The 20,000-nt window shown below is 31.8% G+C and overlaps 1 protein-coding gene across 12 annotated transcripts in view; it reads right to left on the bottom strand.

Moving 5' to 3' along the window:
- Positions 1-20,000, bottom strand: part of LOC122636535 (growth factor receptor-bound protein 14-like) — a 426,705-nt gene that overhangs the window by 261,731 nt on the left and 144,974 nt on the right. The window contains exon 1 of one of the 12 annotated variants that reach the window (XM_043827865.1): positions 17,526-17,736. The exons of the other annotated variants lie outside the window; for them this stretch is intronic. Coding sequence (XP_043683800.1) covers positions 17,526-17,595 — 70 coding nt within the window. The 5' untranslated portion in view covers positions 17,596-17,736. Of the gene's footprint in view, positions 1-17,525; positions 17,737-20,000 lie in introns of those variants that run through there. 12 annotated transcript variants of the gene reach the window in all.

Genomic DNA, 20,000 nt, shown 5'->3' on the forward strand with positions numbered 1-20,000 from the left:
CTTATTTAAATATATATGTATATTCGTGTGTCTATGTGTGTAAATTTTATAGCAATACTTGATGTAATTAATTCATTAATTAATAACATCGAAGAGAACGTTAAAAAAGATAATGATAATTGGCAAAATTGATACGAATAAAGTAGAAATAGTTATAACAGTTAGGTAAATGTTATTTGAATAAAGGAAAAAAGGGAGAAAGAGATACTGTTATTAGATGCAAATGTCATAGATAAGGAAAGCAATATCGGAGATAAACGAAAAGAAAGATAGGGAGAGAGAGAGAGAGAGAGAGAGAAAGAGAAATAGAAATATTTCTTCTAAAATTATATTGAAACGTTCGGATATTTAAAGAAATTGCTAATGAACGACTCGAATCGTCCTTATCGAAAATTATCCCATATTCTCCAATGTTCTACGATCCCAGATAGGTTAATTCGATTGGATACAACGTAGGGAAAACGATAATGATAGGTGCCGAAGCGCTATATCGTTCGTTGGCTCAATTATAAAATTCTTCTTCATCTTCGTCTCTCTCTCTCTCTCTCTCTCTCTCTCTCTCTCTCTCTCTCTCTTTTTCTTCTCTTTTTTTTCGTTATCGCAAAAAATCGTTTCGCAAAAAATCTCACGTTTTTCTCTTTCTTTTTTTTTTTTTTTTCCATCAAAAATGTCGTAAATAACGATAAAAAATATACGAATAGCTTGAAACATCAAGCTCGTTAACATACATGTATAAATATATATACATATATATAAAAGGTATTTTATAATTATTGTTGATATAAATGCAAGTGGAAACAAGGAAACTATAGTTTTAAAGTTTCATATATATTTCATATATATATATATATATATATATATATATATATATATATATATACGTCACCAATTTTTATACTGCTTCTATTCACGAGAATTTAATGATAGAACATATATACTATATATTTGTCTAAACGTGAATATAAATCAACAAATATATATATATATATATATATATATATATATCGATAGACATGGTTTAAGATTATAAGAGAAAAAGAAAGAGAGAAAGAGAGATTCTTATCAACTTCCTTCCTAGTTATCGATAACGTATTACCTATATGGTATATATTATATCAAACGACGGACGAAAATCTCTGTCTAAAGATTTATAATAACGATCAAACGGCTACGATACTATTTTACCCTTATTTTCAAAAGAGATACGAGATTGGAGAATACCACGAAAACGAGGGAAGAGAAGTTTCGTTCTCTAAGGAGGAAAGAAATCGAAAAAGACGGAAAAAAAGAAAAAGAGAGAGAGAAAGGGATACTAGAGGTCGAAAGGGGTGGGGGAGAAGATGCTGGAGTCCGAATTTATCTTGCGATCGTTCTGTACTACTACTACGCACGACCCACCAGAGAAAAAGATATAAAAAAGAAGAAAAAGAGGAAGAAGAAGAAGAAGAAGAAGAAAAAGAAGAAAAAGAAAGAGGAAAAGAAGAAGAATATCATGAAGAAGAACGACGCAATTTTGGGCTTTGGTAGTAGAACGAGAAGGGAGTCTGCCTCGAGGCACTGTACAAAAGAGTGAGAGAAGAGGATATAAAAAAAGAGATAAAGAGAATATAACGAGAGAAAAAGAAAGATAAAAAGTAATACCTAAAAGAAAGAGAAAGAGAGAAAAAGAGTGTATGTAAGAAATAAAGACAAAGAGAGAGAGAGAGAGAGGGAGAAAGAGAGAGACATCGAAGGTGGTCGTATTATACGTTTACCCGTTGGTATCTCGTAAAAATTTAGCACCGATAATTGGCGGACGCGCGATATGCACGTACATGAACGAAGCTTTAACAGTCGATTCGAATGGCTCGTGCATAAAAGCATCTACGAAGAAGACCACGACGACGAAGAAGAACAAGAAGAACAAGAAGATCAAGAAGATGAAGAAAATGAAGATGAAGAAGAAGAAGAAGACCACGAGAAGACGTTCACAATAATTTCGTAATCGCGCGAACGTTTCGATCGGTCTAGCTGAAGCAGCCAACAGCAGCTGCATCAAACACCCTGCTTTTGCATCGTCATACCAACAAGAGAGAGACAGGAAAAGAAGGGAGAGCTGGAGGATGATGAAAAAGACGAGAACGAAGAAGACGACACAACGACGACAACGCGATTTCTCTCTTCTCTTCTTATCGACTTAATAACCTCACGGAATCGTTAATAATAATATCAAGCGTCGATTTCAATGGCCGCTTAACTTCGTCGTAGTCGTCTTCTTAATCCTTCGTTCTAAAGTCGGTCCTAAAGGCGACAGGATAAATTCTTATTTATGTTTCCTTTTTCTTTTTTTTTTTTGTTTTACTTTTACTTTACTTTACTTCTCTTTTCTTTTCTTTCCTTTTTATTTCTCAGACTTGAAAGAGAGATGGTCAGACACCTTTTCTTTTTTTTTTTGCTTTTTAATAACTTTAAAGGGTTTCGTGATATTATAATATCCGGTCCGAATTTATTTTATGTCGACTTTTTTTTTTTAATATCGATTTTTTTTTATGGATATATCGGATAATAGTATGTATAGGTAGTAGGTAAATGTATAATTATTATTTGTTGTTACTATTATTATTATTATTATTATTATTATTATTATTATTATTATTATTATTACTATTATTAATCGTATTAAAGATCTATTTTAATGTTTTCATTCTACTTTACAGTTTTCTCAACTTTAAAAGGATCCTCAGATATCTTTTTGCAACATCGATCACTTTTAAGCAATTTCTTGAATTCTTATTCTCTTATGAAACTTTTTTTTTTTTTGTGAATATACGAATAGCAGACAAATACGAGATGATTATTATTAATCAAACGTCTGTTCTAACATTTTTCTTTCACGTTTTTCTCAGCTTCGAAAGATCGTCGGATATCTTTTTACAACTTCGACATTTTTAAGTACGTCGAGTTTGAAATTCTATTGCACATTAGAAATCGAATTTCACGAATTCTCCTTCTCTCATGTAATTTCTTTTTTTGTTTCTTCTATTACGAATATACGGATAATATATAAATAATACGATATGATTATTATTATTATTATTATTAATCAAAGTTCTGTCCTAACATATTACTTTTACTTTCTAAGAGTTCTCAGTTATGAGAGATCGCAAGAGATCTTTTCACGACTTCGAACATTTTTAATACGTTCAGTCTGAAATTCTTTACCGCTAGAATGAAATTTCTTGAATTCTCATTCTCGTATGAAGTTCTTTTTTTTTCCCCCCTTATAAATGCACACACAGTGGATAAATATGAAATTACTATCATTATTACAAATACATACATATATATATATATATATATATATATATAAATAATTGATTATTACTACTATTAATCATCGAGAAAACTATTTTCTAAGATTTTCCATTCTATTATTTTAACATTTGAAATAAATTTAATTATATCCGATCTAATTTGAAGATACAAATATAATATTATATTCGAATATATATATATATATATATATATATATATATATAAATATATAAATAAATTTAACTATATCCAATAATAACTATCTACTTTGTAAATACAAAAACAACATTATATTCAAATATATACACATACATATATATATATATATAAATATATTCCGATATACAATTACATGAATCCTTTGAATCCATTAGAATACAGAATTTGGATATACGTATATTAAAAAGGAGAGAAAGGAACAGAGATAGAGATTCATAGAAAGAAAGAGAAAGAGAGAGACAGAAAGAGAGCGCTCGTTACTAGGAAGAAAGGTATTTCTGTATACACTATATCCACGTTAACGAGGTCAGTCAGTCTCCCGGGCGAGACGAAGCATACAGATAGAGGAGAACCTTTATTCGGTTTAGGTCAAACCAACCACCTCTCTCCTCTCGCAAAATCACAGAAATAGGAACCGACCAAAACGAGCGAAGTGCATATAATGCGCTTTGCTCGCTCGAAATACCTCCCTCCATTCTTCTTTTCTCTCTCTCCCTCTCTCTCTCTCTCTCTCTCTCTCCCTCTCTCTCTCTTTCTCTGTCTCTCTCTTTTCCTCTCTTTAGCTATCTCTGTCTCTCATGTTCCTTGCTTTCATGTACGGCCTGTAAAGCGCGTTAAGTGAATTCGCGATTTCGCGACCTTTCGAGAAGATATGTAAGCGTGACGAATCGTATGTTTTGACGTTAAAAAACGTTCTGTTATTCTTTGACGACCACGAACATATATCTTCATCGTTCGACAAATACAAATTATGTTTAAGTACAAAAGTGGGTTTTTTTTTCTTTCTATTTTTTTTATTATTATTATTATTATTTTTTTTTTTTTTTTTTTTTTTACCGAGTAAGATATGGTCTACTAAGTAAAGTATGAATAACAGGTGGAATGTATAATATAACTACTTGTAGTATTTTATATGTATTCCGGGTTATAAAAGATTGACAAATTTCTAAAGAAAACAATAAATAAATGAATGAATGAATGAATGAATGAATGAATGAAAAATAATGTGATTTGTGAGATACTATCTTGTCTATTGAAATCAGAGCATTTTTTTTTTTTTTTTCTTTTTTTTTTTTTAACGAAAACCGAGAGATTTCATGGTCTTCTTTACTCGTTCGTTTTTCTTTTTTCTTTCTTTCTTTCTTTCTTTTTTTTTTGTTTTTTAATTTTTTATTTTATTCTATTACGCGGCATGTACGTATACTTTTTCTTATATGAAAGAAAGACAAAAAAAAAAGGATTGATATCCCGTAAATAAAAAATAAAACGCTTTCAAATTAAATTAAATTAAATATGAAAAAAGCCAATATATCGGTATTCTTCGGAAAACTCGCAAAGTCGATATATCGACTCTGACGTAGTAAAGGGGTTAAATATGACGTTAAAAAAAAAAAAAAGAGATGAAAAAAGAAAAGATGAAAAATCGATGAATCTTTTCTAAAAATATATTACATGTATATCGATGATTTTCGTTCTGATAAAAATCGATTCGAATCGAGACTGTTTTTTTTTCATTTCACTATACCAAACGAAAGTAGACTTTCGTCGAACTATGTACAATGTTGCAATAAGATGATACTATCTTTTATCTCTATCCAATATATATACATGTGTACATAACTCTATATATGTATATACGTATGTATATATATGTGTGTATGTGAAGTAGTACCCTATAAGTTTCTTCGTAATACAGTTAGCTTCCATTTACTCGCCATTAGCCGTTTTAATCTACGATAGCAATCTATAAGTCACACATATGTAGCTTCCTGGTATATTAAAGCGTCTGTATTCTTCCGTTATCGGTCCGATCGTCTTTTATACTCCTCTCAATGTCACTTACGAGAAGAGAGGAGGATGTTCAACGAGAGAACGTTCACGGAATCGATCGATAAGCGATTCGAACAACCAAACGATCGAAGAGTAATTTGCTCGATGAAGCGGATCGATCTAACATATAAGTAAGATTGATGTTATTCCGTCTATGTATCTATTTAAATTCCCAGGTATGTTATTTCGCTATTACTAGTATATATATATATATATATATATATATATATATATATATATATATATGTATGTATGTATGTATGTGTGTGTGTGTACGTGTGTATCTTTGATCGGGCGAAAGAATACTTCAGAATTATTAATTTCGTTGGGAAAATAAATGAAACATTTATTAATATCAAATATATTATATAAAGATCGTAATATCAATTATATAAAGACGTGTAAGATATCACATGTGTTCGAGTATCTTTATTTGAAAAGTTTATTTCTCGTTTATATATATATATATATATATACATATTATTAAACAATTTAATAATATGTATATATAAAATATTAACAAATATATTAATAATAAAAATATATATATATAAATATCATAAATAAGGAATGAGTAATGTAGAATATACATATGATATATACACACACACACACACGCACATATATATATATATCAACTGTGATATCACACATATATATATATATATAATTAAAGATCGATTGTTATGCTTATTAAACACTTCTTTCTATTCACTTTTTTTCCCTCACAAATATTATGCAATATTTTCAATGATGCAATTAAACACACACATACATATATATACATACGATAATAATTCGTTGTTGGTGCAATATAGGATACAGTAATGCTCGATTATTTCTCTCGAATCTCGAACGTGAGTATCATTGCGATCGTTCGCAAAATACACCGCAAGAAGACGATGACGAACGACGGATCGTAACAGAGCCAACAACACGACGCAACCTCGATCGCGAAGCCTTGGCCTACTCGTCCCTACACCGTCGTCGCCATTTTGCCTCATTTTCTTAATTTTCTTTCTCTCCTTCTTTCTCCTCTCTTCTATCGTACACATTCGTCGTAAATTCCTCCTTCGGTCAAAATAAACGACGTTTTGTAACATTCTTTTGCGACGAAGAAGTCACATCATCAAATTGCTAACAGAAACGAAATCCTCTTAGCTCTCTCTTTCTCTCTCTCTTATTTACATCAATCTTTTTTATTTCTTTATTCTCTTTTTTATCCTTCCTTCCTTCCTTCTTCTTCTGTTTCTTTTTTACCTGTTACTCATTATTCTCAAAAAGGAAACATAAAAAGATAAACGATTCGAAGGATTACGCGAGTATAAAAGAAAAAAAAGTAAGAAAGAAAGAAAGAAACGATTAGTATACGATGATAATGATGTTATCGACACGTCTTTTCTTTTTCTTTTTTGTTCAACTCGTAAGTTCGTATTCGAATAAATTAAAAACCTAGTGGAAACGTAGGTAGAAACTTTGGTAGAAACGTAGTAGAAATGACAACGTGTATATATCGATTTAGTTTTTTTCTTTTTCTTTTTTTTTTTTTTTTTTTATTCGGTAAGAATTCAAGGATTCGTTTATCAGCTCATCTATCAATTTTTTTTTTCTTTTTTTTTATTTCATTCACTTTATTTCTCTCTCTCTCTCTCTCTCTCTCTTTCTTTTTATATTTTTCGACTTTCATTTTTTATACTCCGTTTATTATCTTTCGAATCTAAGGAGATAGAAAGGATAGAAAAGAATAAGAAAAGAAAAAAAGAATAGGAAAACTAGAAGAAGAAGAAGAAGAAAAAGAAAAGAAAAGGAAGACGAGCAGTCTAAACGCGATCGATAAGAACTGGTGGCAGGTGGTTGAACGTAAGCCAGGGCTTACCAAGCTTTGAAGAGCCATATCCTAACAGCGCCAAATCTATGCCTTGTATTTTTTTTTTTTTACACTTTCTTTTTTAATTCTTCTTTCTTTTCTTTTTCTTTTTTGTCTTGCTTCTTTGCACGCTCGTTAAACGGCTGCTACGAACGCCATTTAAATTCAAAGTCTATAATCCGTAATCAGTTTTGAAAAAAGAATCTTACGAATCAATTCATCCTTTCGCATTTAACGTCTTATTAATATCGTAACTTTGAATAAGAATTGAAATGAAAGAGAGAAAAAAGAAATTTATAAAATCGTAGAGATATAATTCAACGTGTTTGTATCCAGTATTTTAAGAATGATTATAAGAAATATTTAAACAAATATATATATATATATAATAATTCTTTATATATAGGATAAAGAATAGAAGTCTTTAGGTTGGCCAAATGTTTGTAAGTAGTTTTAAAAATCAATTATTGTTTTGCGAGACTTTCAAGGCTAGTAGTTAGAGTCATAGTTATTCGATTCGAAAGAACAAACATATATATATATATATATATATATATATATATATATATATAAAAGTGCATGTGTGTGTTTAAGAATATCTAAAAAAAGAGTAATTGATTTTTAAAATAATATAAAAACGTTTGGCCAATGGAGAGACTTTCGATTCATTCTATATATTGAAATATTAAGATATATATTTTAAGAATAAAATATAAATAAATAAAACGAATAAATTGAGATATATATAACTATATCTATAAAACTTTGAGCGACTAAAAGTTAATATCAATAAAAAATATATATTTATGATATATTTAAATAATATATATAATAACATTAAGTAATTATATATTGCAATATTAAAATAATAATAATAACAATAATAATTCTTTATCATGAAAATAATAATCCTTCGCTAATTCACTTTGAAGAAGCCAATCGATCCGCTTCTATCTAATGTCTTGGACTTTGCTCGTTACCAGCTTACTTCAATTATGATGGAAGATGTCGTACTAATTACGACGGCCCTTTTTAATAATGCACCCTATTACGACGTTCGAAGCGTTCGAGCGAAGTTTATTTAAGAGGATGAAAGATCGACGACGACGACGACGACGACGACGACGACGACGACGACGACGACGACGACGACGACGACGATGACGACGATGACGACGACGTCGACAACGACGACGACGTAGAGGACGTAAATGACGACGACGACGACGATGACGACGATGATGATGACGAAGACGAAGAATCGCAACGGTTGAAAGGCAAAAGCTCATGCCATATAATAATCCCATTCGCGACCTTAATTACATGACACGCGCGAAACCGCGAACGTTTCTACTTTGTCTTTCCGAGAGGACTATGCCCTCTTCGAAGGGCATTCAAAGTTCATTAAGAAATATCTATGTTAATTATGTAAAAAAAAAAACAAAATCATAAGAAACGTAATATGCTTTGACTGGTTAATTTCGAGAAATGATATAATCAATTATCTACGAATTTCCTAATCTCATTTACTGAATGTTTATGAAGCTTGTTTAATAAACGTCTTTCGGTTTATCGTAAATAGTAAATTTACGACGAGCGTAAAGAAATCCGTTAGATACAATTAAAGATGACTCATACGCGTTCAACACGATCGTGAGTCGTAATACTATTAAAGAAAAAATTAAATAAATAAATGAGAATAGTAAGAATTGAGATATTTTTTTTTTTTTGTTTTTTTTTTTTTTTTATTTTTTCGCAACGAGGTGTAAAGTAAATTAACTTGCGAAAATAAATCGTAAGCGTGTCTACATATAAATGTTATGAATGTACGAAGTTAATTTCTATGATAATAAACAAATATATATATATATATATATATATATATGTAGGTATATAAATCGTTGAACGAAATGAAGAATTCTTTATTATCTCTATAATATAATCCCAACTATAATCGTATTTATCATTTCGTTTTAACCAACCTATTCTTTTGCACGATAAAATAAAATTTTATACGCTCTTAAACGTAACTTTACGCACGCATGCAAACACAAATATATACATGTATACATATATACGTGTATATATCATCGTTTAAAAAACTTCACATTTTATTGAGCAAACAAAACGAAATCAAAAAGTATTAATAGAAATTTTATCAAGAAATGAATAACACTTTATAACTTTCGTTATAACGATAACACGTTCGAGTTTAACAATCTATCTTCCCTTATTCATATTTCTTTAATTATTTATATATCCTAAAAATCCAAAGAAATATATATTTACATATACATATATCTCTCTCCTATAAACAAAACAAAAAAAAAGAAAATAAAAAATAGAAAAGAACGAGATAAATAGAAAAGCTAGAGCGTCGATGACTCGTGCGCCTAGACTGGACGATCGATCGAGGCCGTACTCAACTATAACTACGAGGAGTGGAAAAGAGGAGGAGGAAGAAGAAGAGGAGGAGGAGTAGGAGTAAGAAGGGGAAGAGGAAGAGGATCTCTTCTTCTTTCTGTCGAGAACAGTGGAGAAAGAGAAGGGGTAGGTGGGGTGAACTGGAAAAGCCCGGATTCTCATTCAGAAACTTTGCTGCGCCTGGCGCGTGTTCGTGAATGTAGTATAAAAAAAAAAAAAGAAAAGAAAAAAAAGAGAGAAAAAATAAAGAGAGAGAGAGAGAGGGAAGATATTCCAGAGGGCTCGAAAAAAAATAAATAAAAAAAAGGATACATTAAAAAAAAAAAAGAAAGAAAGATAAAAAGAAATGGCACAGAAGTGGGTCGTAGCTGTTGGTATCGACGATACGAAAAGCTGCAGGATCACGTAGGCTTCGACTCTTATTTTCTCTTATCGAGGTCATCGTCGAGTTGAATGCAAAAACAATTTCCTTCCTTCCTTCCTTCCTTGCTTCCTTAGTTACTTACTTACTTACTTACTTATTTACTTACTTACACTACTTATTTACTTATTTACTTATTCCCGTTTTTAATGACTTTTAACGTCGCGTCACCCACGTTACGATAAATCATTCCATATTGATAAAAGTAAAAAGGAAAAAAAAAAGAATAAAAAAAAAAATAAGAAATAAATAAATAAATAAATAAATAAATACAAATAAAAAAGAAAAAAAGGACAGAGAAAAACTTGTTCGCTCGAGTAAATAACATCGAGTCCCCACCTTAAAATTCTCGTGTTTAAGCTCGTTCGATGTCTGTAACACATTACCGAGCGATGGTCGATGAAAGATTGATGAAAAATTGCGTGGAAGCAACATAGAACATATAGCGCTGAAAGTAGCTAACGCGAAATGTCAAGCGGCGATCAACGACAACACACGAAAGGAATAAAAAGGTCGATCGGACTTAAGAACTCTCTCTTTCTCTTTATCTTTCTTTTTCATTCTTCTTTTTCTGTTTTTTTTTTCTTTTTTTTTTTTTTTTGTTGTATTTATCTACATAGATATATATGTATATGTATAGGTAAATATCTACATCGTATTCGTATATATATTTTCGAAATATCTACACCCGAGACGATATAAAATCTTTAACGGATAAATGAAAAATTTTATACAAGAAAAATATATCGAAATTATATATATATATATATATATATATATATATATATAAACCGTATCTATGCGTCGCAACAAACCTTGAATAAACGACGCGGACAGAATGACAATTTCATTCGACTTCGATACGATAGAAATTCCCAATCGTGACGTAATACTTTATCTTTCACGTTTTTCGATGTCACATATAGTATGCGTTGTTACATGTTAACAAGGTCGTTCACATTTTGGCACAAAGATATTTTATGTATATTTGCGTATATATACATGTATGTATGTATGTATGTATGTATGTATGTAGATGCGTATGTAACTTATATGTACCTAACTTACGTGATTCTTAGCACGTAGACGTAGAGCTCTTTCGAAATCGATTAGAACGATTCGTCGATGGAAAGTCGAAAAAAGAATTAATTTTTCTGAACAAAAAAGAAAAACAAATAAAAAAGATATTGATCATCGACGTATTATAACAACTCTATAACTATATAATCTATATTATCTATATAATCGATATAATCCGTCTAATAACTAATAACTATATTATCTTAAAAACACAATTAATATAATCTACCTATTATTATCATATATATATATATATATATATAATAATTTTTACGACGAAATCGTAGTTGAAAGACGTTCACATATAGTTATATGTCAAATAGAAATAGAATATGCCAAGGATCCGCCATTGGAGAACGTTCGTGTATAAAGTATCAAACAGAAATACGAATGGAAGGTAGTAAAGCCTAAGGACAAAAAGGGTTTCGACTCACGACACGCATACGAAAGGAACGACACGCGACCCTCAAACCAACCCTACACGTTACACGACTGACTTCCGTGATAGGCTCGGTTGGCAGTACCTCTTTTGTGTCCGATCCCTTTGAAAACACCTTGACGATAGGTACTTCGTTTTCGTTAACTATTCAGATCCACGTTTCGTACGATCTACCACAAACGCGTCTTCGTAACCCATCTCATCCTCATTATTCTTTCATTCGAACGAAATGCGAGTTACAAACTTCTCATTCTCGCTTAACCTAAATTTTCAACTTATAAAAAGAATTGTACGCGACCTTAGGACGTCTATTTAAAACTATCGAACTTTTATAACGTCTATTTATATTGCTTTTAATGTTATGTAATTCTATTTTTTTTTCTTTTTTTTTTTTTTTTTTTTACAACGGTAATAATAACTTATAAAAAGATGATGATAAAAAGATTGATATTCAGAAAAAATGTACAATCTAAACAATTCAGACATGGAAGATAACTATTTTGTAAAAATTAGCACAAATTTGCAAAACAATTTATATCAACTAATTGAACGATACGATCGTTTAAACGAGTTCGATTAAATGAGACATATTGTATCGATCGAATCGATTGAATCGACATTATCGTATTATTCAAACGTTACATTTCATCAGTAACCAAGAGTAAGAAAGCTTTAACTAACAACCCACTCGCGATCGTGTTAAAGTTCACGAAAGTTAGATCCGCCTTCGATCTCGATCTCGATCTCTATCTCGATCTTGATCGCTGAAAAAATATCTCTTTATCATAGGTAAGTAAGGTTTTTATCATAAACATGTCATCTAGTTACGTTTATTATCTCTAGTCAAGGATAAAGTATACGATGTTAGATACATATACGTACGTAATACGAATGCGTTGGACGAAACGTGTTGAACAAAACGTAGGTAGGTAATAGATAAGTAGGTAGATAGATAGATAGTTAGTTAGGTAGGTAGGTAGGTAGATAGATAGATAGGTAGGTTGAACGCATCGACGAAACGCAAAGGGGTAACTCGATATCGAGATACTCGCCGCAGGATGCGGGTGATCTCGAGGCCGACGTACTCGTCGTACCACGAAAATGGTTCTAGCAATGTTCTACACCGAGAATGATAAAGTTAACTTTCGAAAGTTCACACCAAAGTGAACAGTAGTAGTGTATTTAGCTTCGATCCAATGTTCCGAAAATTTCGTTAACCGTCTTTTATCCTCGTACAAAGTTTTACTTAGATTTACGCTTACAGACAATAGAAAGGGACATACAAACGTTTACACACATATACATACATATATACATACTTACGAACAAATAGATAGACGGATAGATAGATAGATAGATAGATAGATAGATAGACAGACAGATAGACAGAAGTCTACTTTCGACGAATGATTTATATCAACCTATCTATAATTAACCATTTTCATCGTAATTATAACGGCGGCAAAGCGGACGAACTTAGGTGTTCCTAAAATCGCTTTGATAGGCGAGAAAAGGGAAGAAATTTAGAAAAAAAAAAAAAATTTGGATCTCAGCCAGGCAAATTAATTTCGCGGAAGTCCGCAGTGGCCACCTCCTAACCGATCCCTGAATTGGCAACTACTAACTACTACGACGACTGAAAGGATTTTCCTTGGTTAATAGAAACTCACGTATTTAACAGGCCTAGAAATGATAAGAAAGTTCTGATATTAGATTTACCAAAAGGAAACGATGCTTCCATGTCTCTATCTTTATCTTTCTCTCTTTCTCTTTCTTTCATTTCGTCAATTAAACTTGAAACGATCATCGTTCGATATTTTTCCCTTCTATAGAAAGCAAAAGTGCTCGTAAAATGTTTGCCAACGAGTTTCACGTTCTTCGAGGACGTCTATTACGTGAAAACTTCGATCGGTTTTTATGCAATGGTAAAAAAAAAAGAAAAAGAAAAGAGAAAAAAGAATTTTAAATAAAAAAAAAATCACAAAAAAATTTGTAGGTTTTTCTTACACAATTGATCTCAATTTCCAATCTATTTCCAATCTATTTTTATCGTACAACTTTTTAAAGATATACGTATGAGAATAACAATGACGACAACAAAATGATGACGACAACGACGATGACCTGGTTACAATTCTTCCGGAATCCTGATCGATCACGACGTTGTTCTAAATTCCAAGCACATCTCTTTCTCTCTCCTCTCTCTCTTTCTCTTTCACATGCGTCAGAGAATCGTCGCGAAACTATTATATCATCGATCGATTTACACCCGTATGTCCCAAGTGTGCGAAGTAAAAATAATAAAAAAAAAAAAAAATGAATAAGTTAATTTAAAAAAAAAATAAATAAGTAAACAAATCTTTATTCAAAAGAAATATATATATATATATATATGTATGATAATAAATTTCGTTTTATCGACTTCGATATATCGAGTCGAACATATTTTAATTCACATTTCAAACGCGAACGTTCTCGAACGTATTTAACGTCGAAAAGACAAAGTTCCATGATTCTCGACATGATAGGAATGATTTAAAGCGAGCAACACCACACCAACTCTAGTAGCCTCTTCGCTGAGGTCTCTAAATTTAATCGGCCGCAAAGAGAAAGACGAAGTTAGAGAGACAGAAAGAGAGAGAGCTTCGAAATTTACTGACGTGGGGCTCTTTGTCTCTCTCTCTCTCTTTCTCTTTCTCTTTCTCTTTCTCTCTCGAGTCATTCGATTTGGGTAAAGCAAGTTTGGCCGCTCTCGAATTCGGGAATATTTGCGTTTCTAGCGAATGAAGAGAAAGCGTGCGAGCGACCGCGTTGTGCCATTCGGTACTTCTCATCGCTCGGTTCCGTGCTCATTTCCTTCTCGTTCCGAATGATTTATTAACGCCAAACGATTTCACGATGTCACGATGTCACGATGACGACGACGACGACGACGACGACAACGACGACGACGACGACAAATCCTCGTCTTTGAAACACGCGTTACGCCCCGCTCCTTACAACGTCGACCTCACCTACCTTTTAAACGTAAAATGTCGAAGAAATAAATTTAGAAAGTTAAGTAAGAAGAGAAACGTCGATAGTACAATTGAAATAATGAAAGAAAGAAAAGGATAAAGAAAGAAAAAAAAAAGAAAGAGTTAATTTCAAGCAACGCTTAATAGAATTTCAAGAGTTGACATCGGTCTTGTTCAAGCATTGAAATCGCCAAAATATTAACGCTTGCTTCCACACGCCTAATAGTTACGACGAACGAAATTAGCAAATTTTATTGAACTCGTTCGATCTTTATTTATTCATTCGATCATTTATTTTATTTTATTTACTTATTTATTTGTTTGTTTGTTTGTTTGTTTGTTTGTTTACTCATAACGAAAGAGGAGCGAGAAGTGATTTTTATATATCAGACTTTCTTTGGAAAGAAAATTTATTTCACACGAATTTAAATGCCGTGCTAAAAAAGTCTAATAAGAATTGTGCCTTTTTGAAAATTTAATTTTTAATTTCGATTAAAAAAAAAAATATATATATATATATATCTAACCACGCAATTCTTTCTTAAAAAAATAAAACAAAAAAGAAAAGAAAAAGAAAACATCATAAGATTACCTCTATTATCTTCTATACGATCGCATTTAAATAATGAAATTCATAGAATTTTAATAAACGATCACAAAGTCAACAAGTTTACGAACTTTCCCTACTTCGACTTCCTTCCATCCTCACCCTCTTATACGTCTATTCTTTCTTCCAATATTCTTATTCTTTCGTCGGCCGAACAAGACCACGAAGAAAATATAATATTATTTCTCGAACGTAGAAAGCGCGACCGGTTCTAGTAAAATCAAAATCGCATCGTTGCGAAAGCGCTCAAGGACCACCATCGAATATATCCCAAAGAGTTCTTTACGCAACGACTAAACGGTATATATGTATATTCGCTTTTTTAACATCCCCTATAGCTTTCTCTATCTCTATCACTATCACTATCACTATCACTATTTACTTCTTTCTTTCTTATTTTATATATTTATCTATCTATCTATACATACATACATACATACATGTCTCATGATATATATATACACAAACATCAAGAAATATATATGTATATATATATATGTATGTATGTATATAACAGGCAAATATATATGCATGTGTGTGATGTCTCTCTCTTTCTTTTTCTTCGTACAATCATAAATAAACGCAAAACCAAAGAAACGATCGATCGATCGAATCGCCGTAGAGAATTTCGGGGTCGAGCAATCAAATGTCCCGTCGATTCTTCGACGATTCCGACTCGTCTTTGATCATCACCAGAGAAACTACTATCTCTCTCTTCTTTTTTTCTTTTCTCCCCTCCTCCTTTTTATTATAACGTTATCAAGCGTGATCAAAAAGGCGATACCTCCCTCCCTTTGCGCAAACAAGAAAAAGAAGAATAAGATCAAGCGTTCTCTCCTCAGTGTCGCGATCCACTCGTGCCAGCAATTCTTACGGTGGTGCGTCACCGTTCTCGAACATTTCTTCTATATTTTTCGAGATTAAAGGAAAAAGAAAAAGAAAAAGAAGAAAAAAAGGATAAAAAATAAGTGAGGAAGAAAAACAAGTGGGGAAACAAGAATCGAAAAAATAAAGGAGGACGAAAAGAAGGAAAAAAAAGAGAGAGAGAAGAAATAAAAAAAAAAAAAGAAATAAGAAAAAAGATAACACGACGCAGGAGGGAAAAAAAAATGATCGCGAAGCAAAATCGTCGAACGTAAAAAGCAAAGAAAAAAAAAAAGGAAAAGAGAAAGAGAGAGAGAGAGAGAGAGAGAGAAGAAAGAACTTACACTCCATCCTTGTTCCACGTGTTATCGTTTTATTACTCTTGTCGATGACGTACTTAAAATATGTTAAGTCCCGTGCGTCAGCGATAATATTTTAATAAAGAAAGAATATTTTCTTACGCAATTGATGTTATTACGATCGAATTAATTTGATTTTGCTTAAATTAACAAGTTATCTCAGTTTCTTATCGATAAGAATGAACGTAAACATTACATCGAAGTATCTATATAATTAATACGTACATATGTATGCACGTATGTATGCACGTATTATGTATGTATGTATGTATGTGTGTATGTATGTATGTATGTATATGTATATATATATATATATATATATATGTATCGACGAATCGTGTTGCCGACGTTACTCGTCTTTTCAACGAAAAGTTCGATAACCCTCGACGAAAGCCTTATTTATTCGTTAAAAGATCCAAGATGTGAGTCACTTTGAAAATGACTCTGAAAGTCCTTTGTCGTTTATTAATTTAATAAGCAATTAATACGCATCGATTGTCACAATACTCTTCCTCTCCTCTCCTGGTTCGTTTTTAATCATCTCATTATAACGAAATTAGATTCGATCGATTGGTCGAATATTTCGTTCGTTTATCATATCGATCGAAACGATTTTCTACGATAAGTAAGTAAGTAAGTAAGTGAATAAGTAAGTATCTAATTAAATAAATACGATGTATGTACTTACATATATAATTTCTTTATCGGAGCTCTTTTATCATGCTTTCATTCGAACGAATAAAAATAAAATAAAATAAAATAAAACAAAATAAAACTCCTATTTGCCGAACAAATTTTTATTCCACGTTCATTCGTCACGATGATTAAATGACGATAAAAATACTCGCGATGACTATCACTCGGTATAATCTCCACATCTCGTAAACTCATGTATGTATGTATGTATGTATGTATGTATGTATGTATGTATGTACGTACCGGTTTTATAATCTAATCTTACAACCAACTAGACACTTTCACATTAGAAAATTAATATAATAAACTCGTACAACGTGTCTCTTTTTCCTTTTTTCGTTCGTTCTTTGTTACCGATTTAAAAAATCAAAAAAATAAAAAAAAAAATAAATAGACATATATACTCACGGTGATGTGTAGGATAATTGTTGTTGTTGTTATTGCCGTTGTTGGTATCGGACAATAGTCGATAATCCATGTCGAAGAAAGAAAATTCGCGTTTTCCTTTTACGACGGACAGAGGACGATGATCCTTTTTCGTTTCTACTTCTTCCGATAGAATCGGTTAATCGTTACGTTAGAAAACGTTTTGAACCGGTCATCGAACACCGACGTACGATTTGAAGGGGGAAAAAAAAAATAGAAAAAAAAGGAAGAGAGAAAAAAAAAGAAAAAAAAAAAGAAAAAATAAAGAAAACTAGTTACACTCGTTTTCACGCGAGAGATAAGTATTAAGTACGTGGTACGCTCGCATCCGTGGATCATCGAAGACTAAACTTTTATTTATATACTAAACGTTCGATACTATTATTAATTATTGTCTCACGTCCTTGCGAGTCTGTTATATCGCGATGGAACTCTCGTCGCGTTTGTCCGTGACTGTAAATAAAAAGGAAACGTAAATATATTTTGTGTTTTCTTACGACACACGTTTATAGATATGTGTGCGTACGCGTATATATATATATATATATATATTTATGTATGTATGTATATATGTATATATGTATGTATGTCAGTGCTTTTTATAGTGGATCTACGTCGAACTCTATTCCGAATATATTTATTATATTTTGTTCCAAGGATTTAGGTAACTATTATGTCATAGAATTTTGAAAAATAAACATCGTCTATCTCGCGTTCTCAAGTAACTAAATGTTACATCTACGAACGTGTTCATTCTTTCTCTCTCTCTCTCTCTCTTTCTTTCTTTAATTCTCTCTCACTCTCTTTCATTCACTCTTTCTTTTCTTTTCTCCATTTACACGCACGCGTAATCTTCGGCTTACCATGAATCTTGATAACTTATCACAGTTTACGATTCTTACGAATAGATTAAACGATCGTATTGCTTCTATGTATTTATTATGCGTGTGCTCGTGCATGTGACTATAGTTAGTATGTATGTGTGTGTATTGCTGCGTATGAGTGTACTGTGTGCGTAAATCGCGGAAACGGAAGCAATAACGTATAAATTACATCGAGTGGAAAAGAGACACATAAAGAGATAAGGAAGACGAATAGAGAAACGTACAGAAAAAAGATAGAGAAAGACGAAGACAGAGATATAGAGAGACAGATAGACATACAGACAGAGAGAGAGAGAGAGAGAGAGAGACAGAGAGAATAAAAATAAAAAAAAAAAAAAGATATAGGAAAAGAAAAAAGAAAGAAAGAAGGAAGATAAAAGAACGAACACACGTGCCACGATGCCAAGAGACAGAAATAAAAAGATCAAGAAGATCGCTTACTTCCGCAGGAAAGCCTCAGTTTCAGAATTATCCTTTTTCTCTTTCCTTATCCTTGTGTTCGCTTTCGTACATGCATCACGTTCTTTTGGCGGTGAAGAAACAAAAAAGGGAAAGAGAAAGAGAAAAGGAGAAGTCTTTTCTTTCTGCGACGATAAGTGTGTTCGTCGAAGAAATAAATAAAGAAAGAAAGAAAGAAAGAAAGAAATAATAACGATAAAACGTGAGACTGTCCGTCGTACATCGACGACCGAGACGTTTCATTCGTCCTTCAAAGATCAATTAACGAAATCGAATCTCTCAATGATTCTCTGCTAATGTCCTTTGTTCTAGCTAGTGTCTTTGTCTTTGTTCGTAAGAAGAACGGCCAGATTGTACGTATAAATAATAGATGATAGGATATAGGTATTATTAGTAATCATCTGTGAGAATTTCTAAACGCCTGTCATCGTATATATCGGATTAGTTTAGATTAGTTTAACGTTGCGACAACTGTGAAATTGAATCGTGTCGCGGTACGTGAAAGCTTAGAACGATGTATAGACGAGGAGAAAGAAAAAGAGAAAAAAGAGAAATATAAAAATTAAAAAAAAAAAGACAATGATGACAATAGTACTCGCGATGAATCTTTGTATCGTGAGAATTATGTACTTCGATTTTTTGAGAGAGAGAGAGAGAGAGAGAGAGAGAGAGAGAGAGAGAGAGAGAGAGAGAGAGAGAACGTTCGTCACGATTTAAAAAAAGAAAGGAAAGAAAAATGTGTATCGATCATAATCGACGAAACAGTCGAACGATATTTTCATCTATCATGGATGGAATGGATGTGTACATATGTGTGTATAATATATATAGAATATGTATATATTTACTAAAGAATACGATTCTTCGATTTTCTGCATTTTCGATTTGCTTTCTTTCTTTTTCTCTCTCTCTCTCTCTCTCTCTCTCTCTCTCTCTCTTTCTTTCTTTTCTTATATTGCATTTATTTTATATTTAAAAAAAAAAAGAAATGATAGATCGAATATCCTGTTTTTAAATACGCTATTGTAAAATTGTTTGAACATGCGATGGAATTTCAATACCAACAATTGTGTTTACATATTTATGTATCTACATATGTATCAAAATATGTACT

This window comes from Vespula pensylvanica, chromosome 22 (assembly GCF_014466175.1).
Source record: "Vespula pensylvanica isolate Volc-1 chromosome 22, ASM1446617v1, whole genome shotgun sequence".
Classification (NCBI taxonomy): Eukaryota; Metazoa; Arthropoda; class Insecta; order Hymenoptera; family Vespidae; genus Vespula; species Vespula pensylvanica.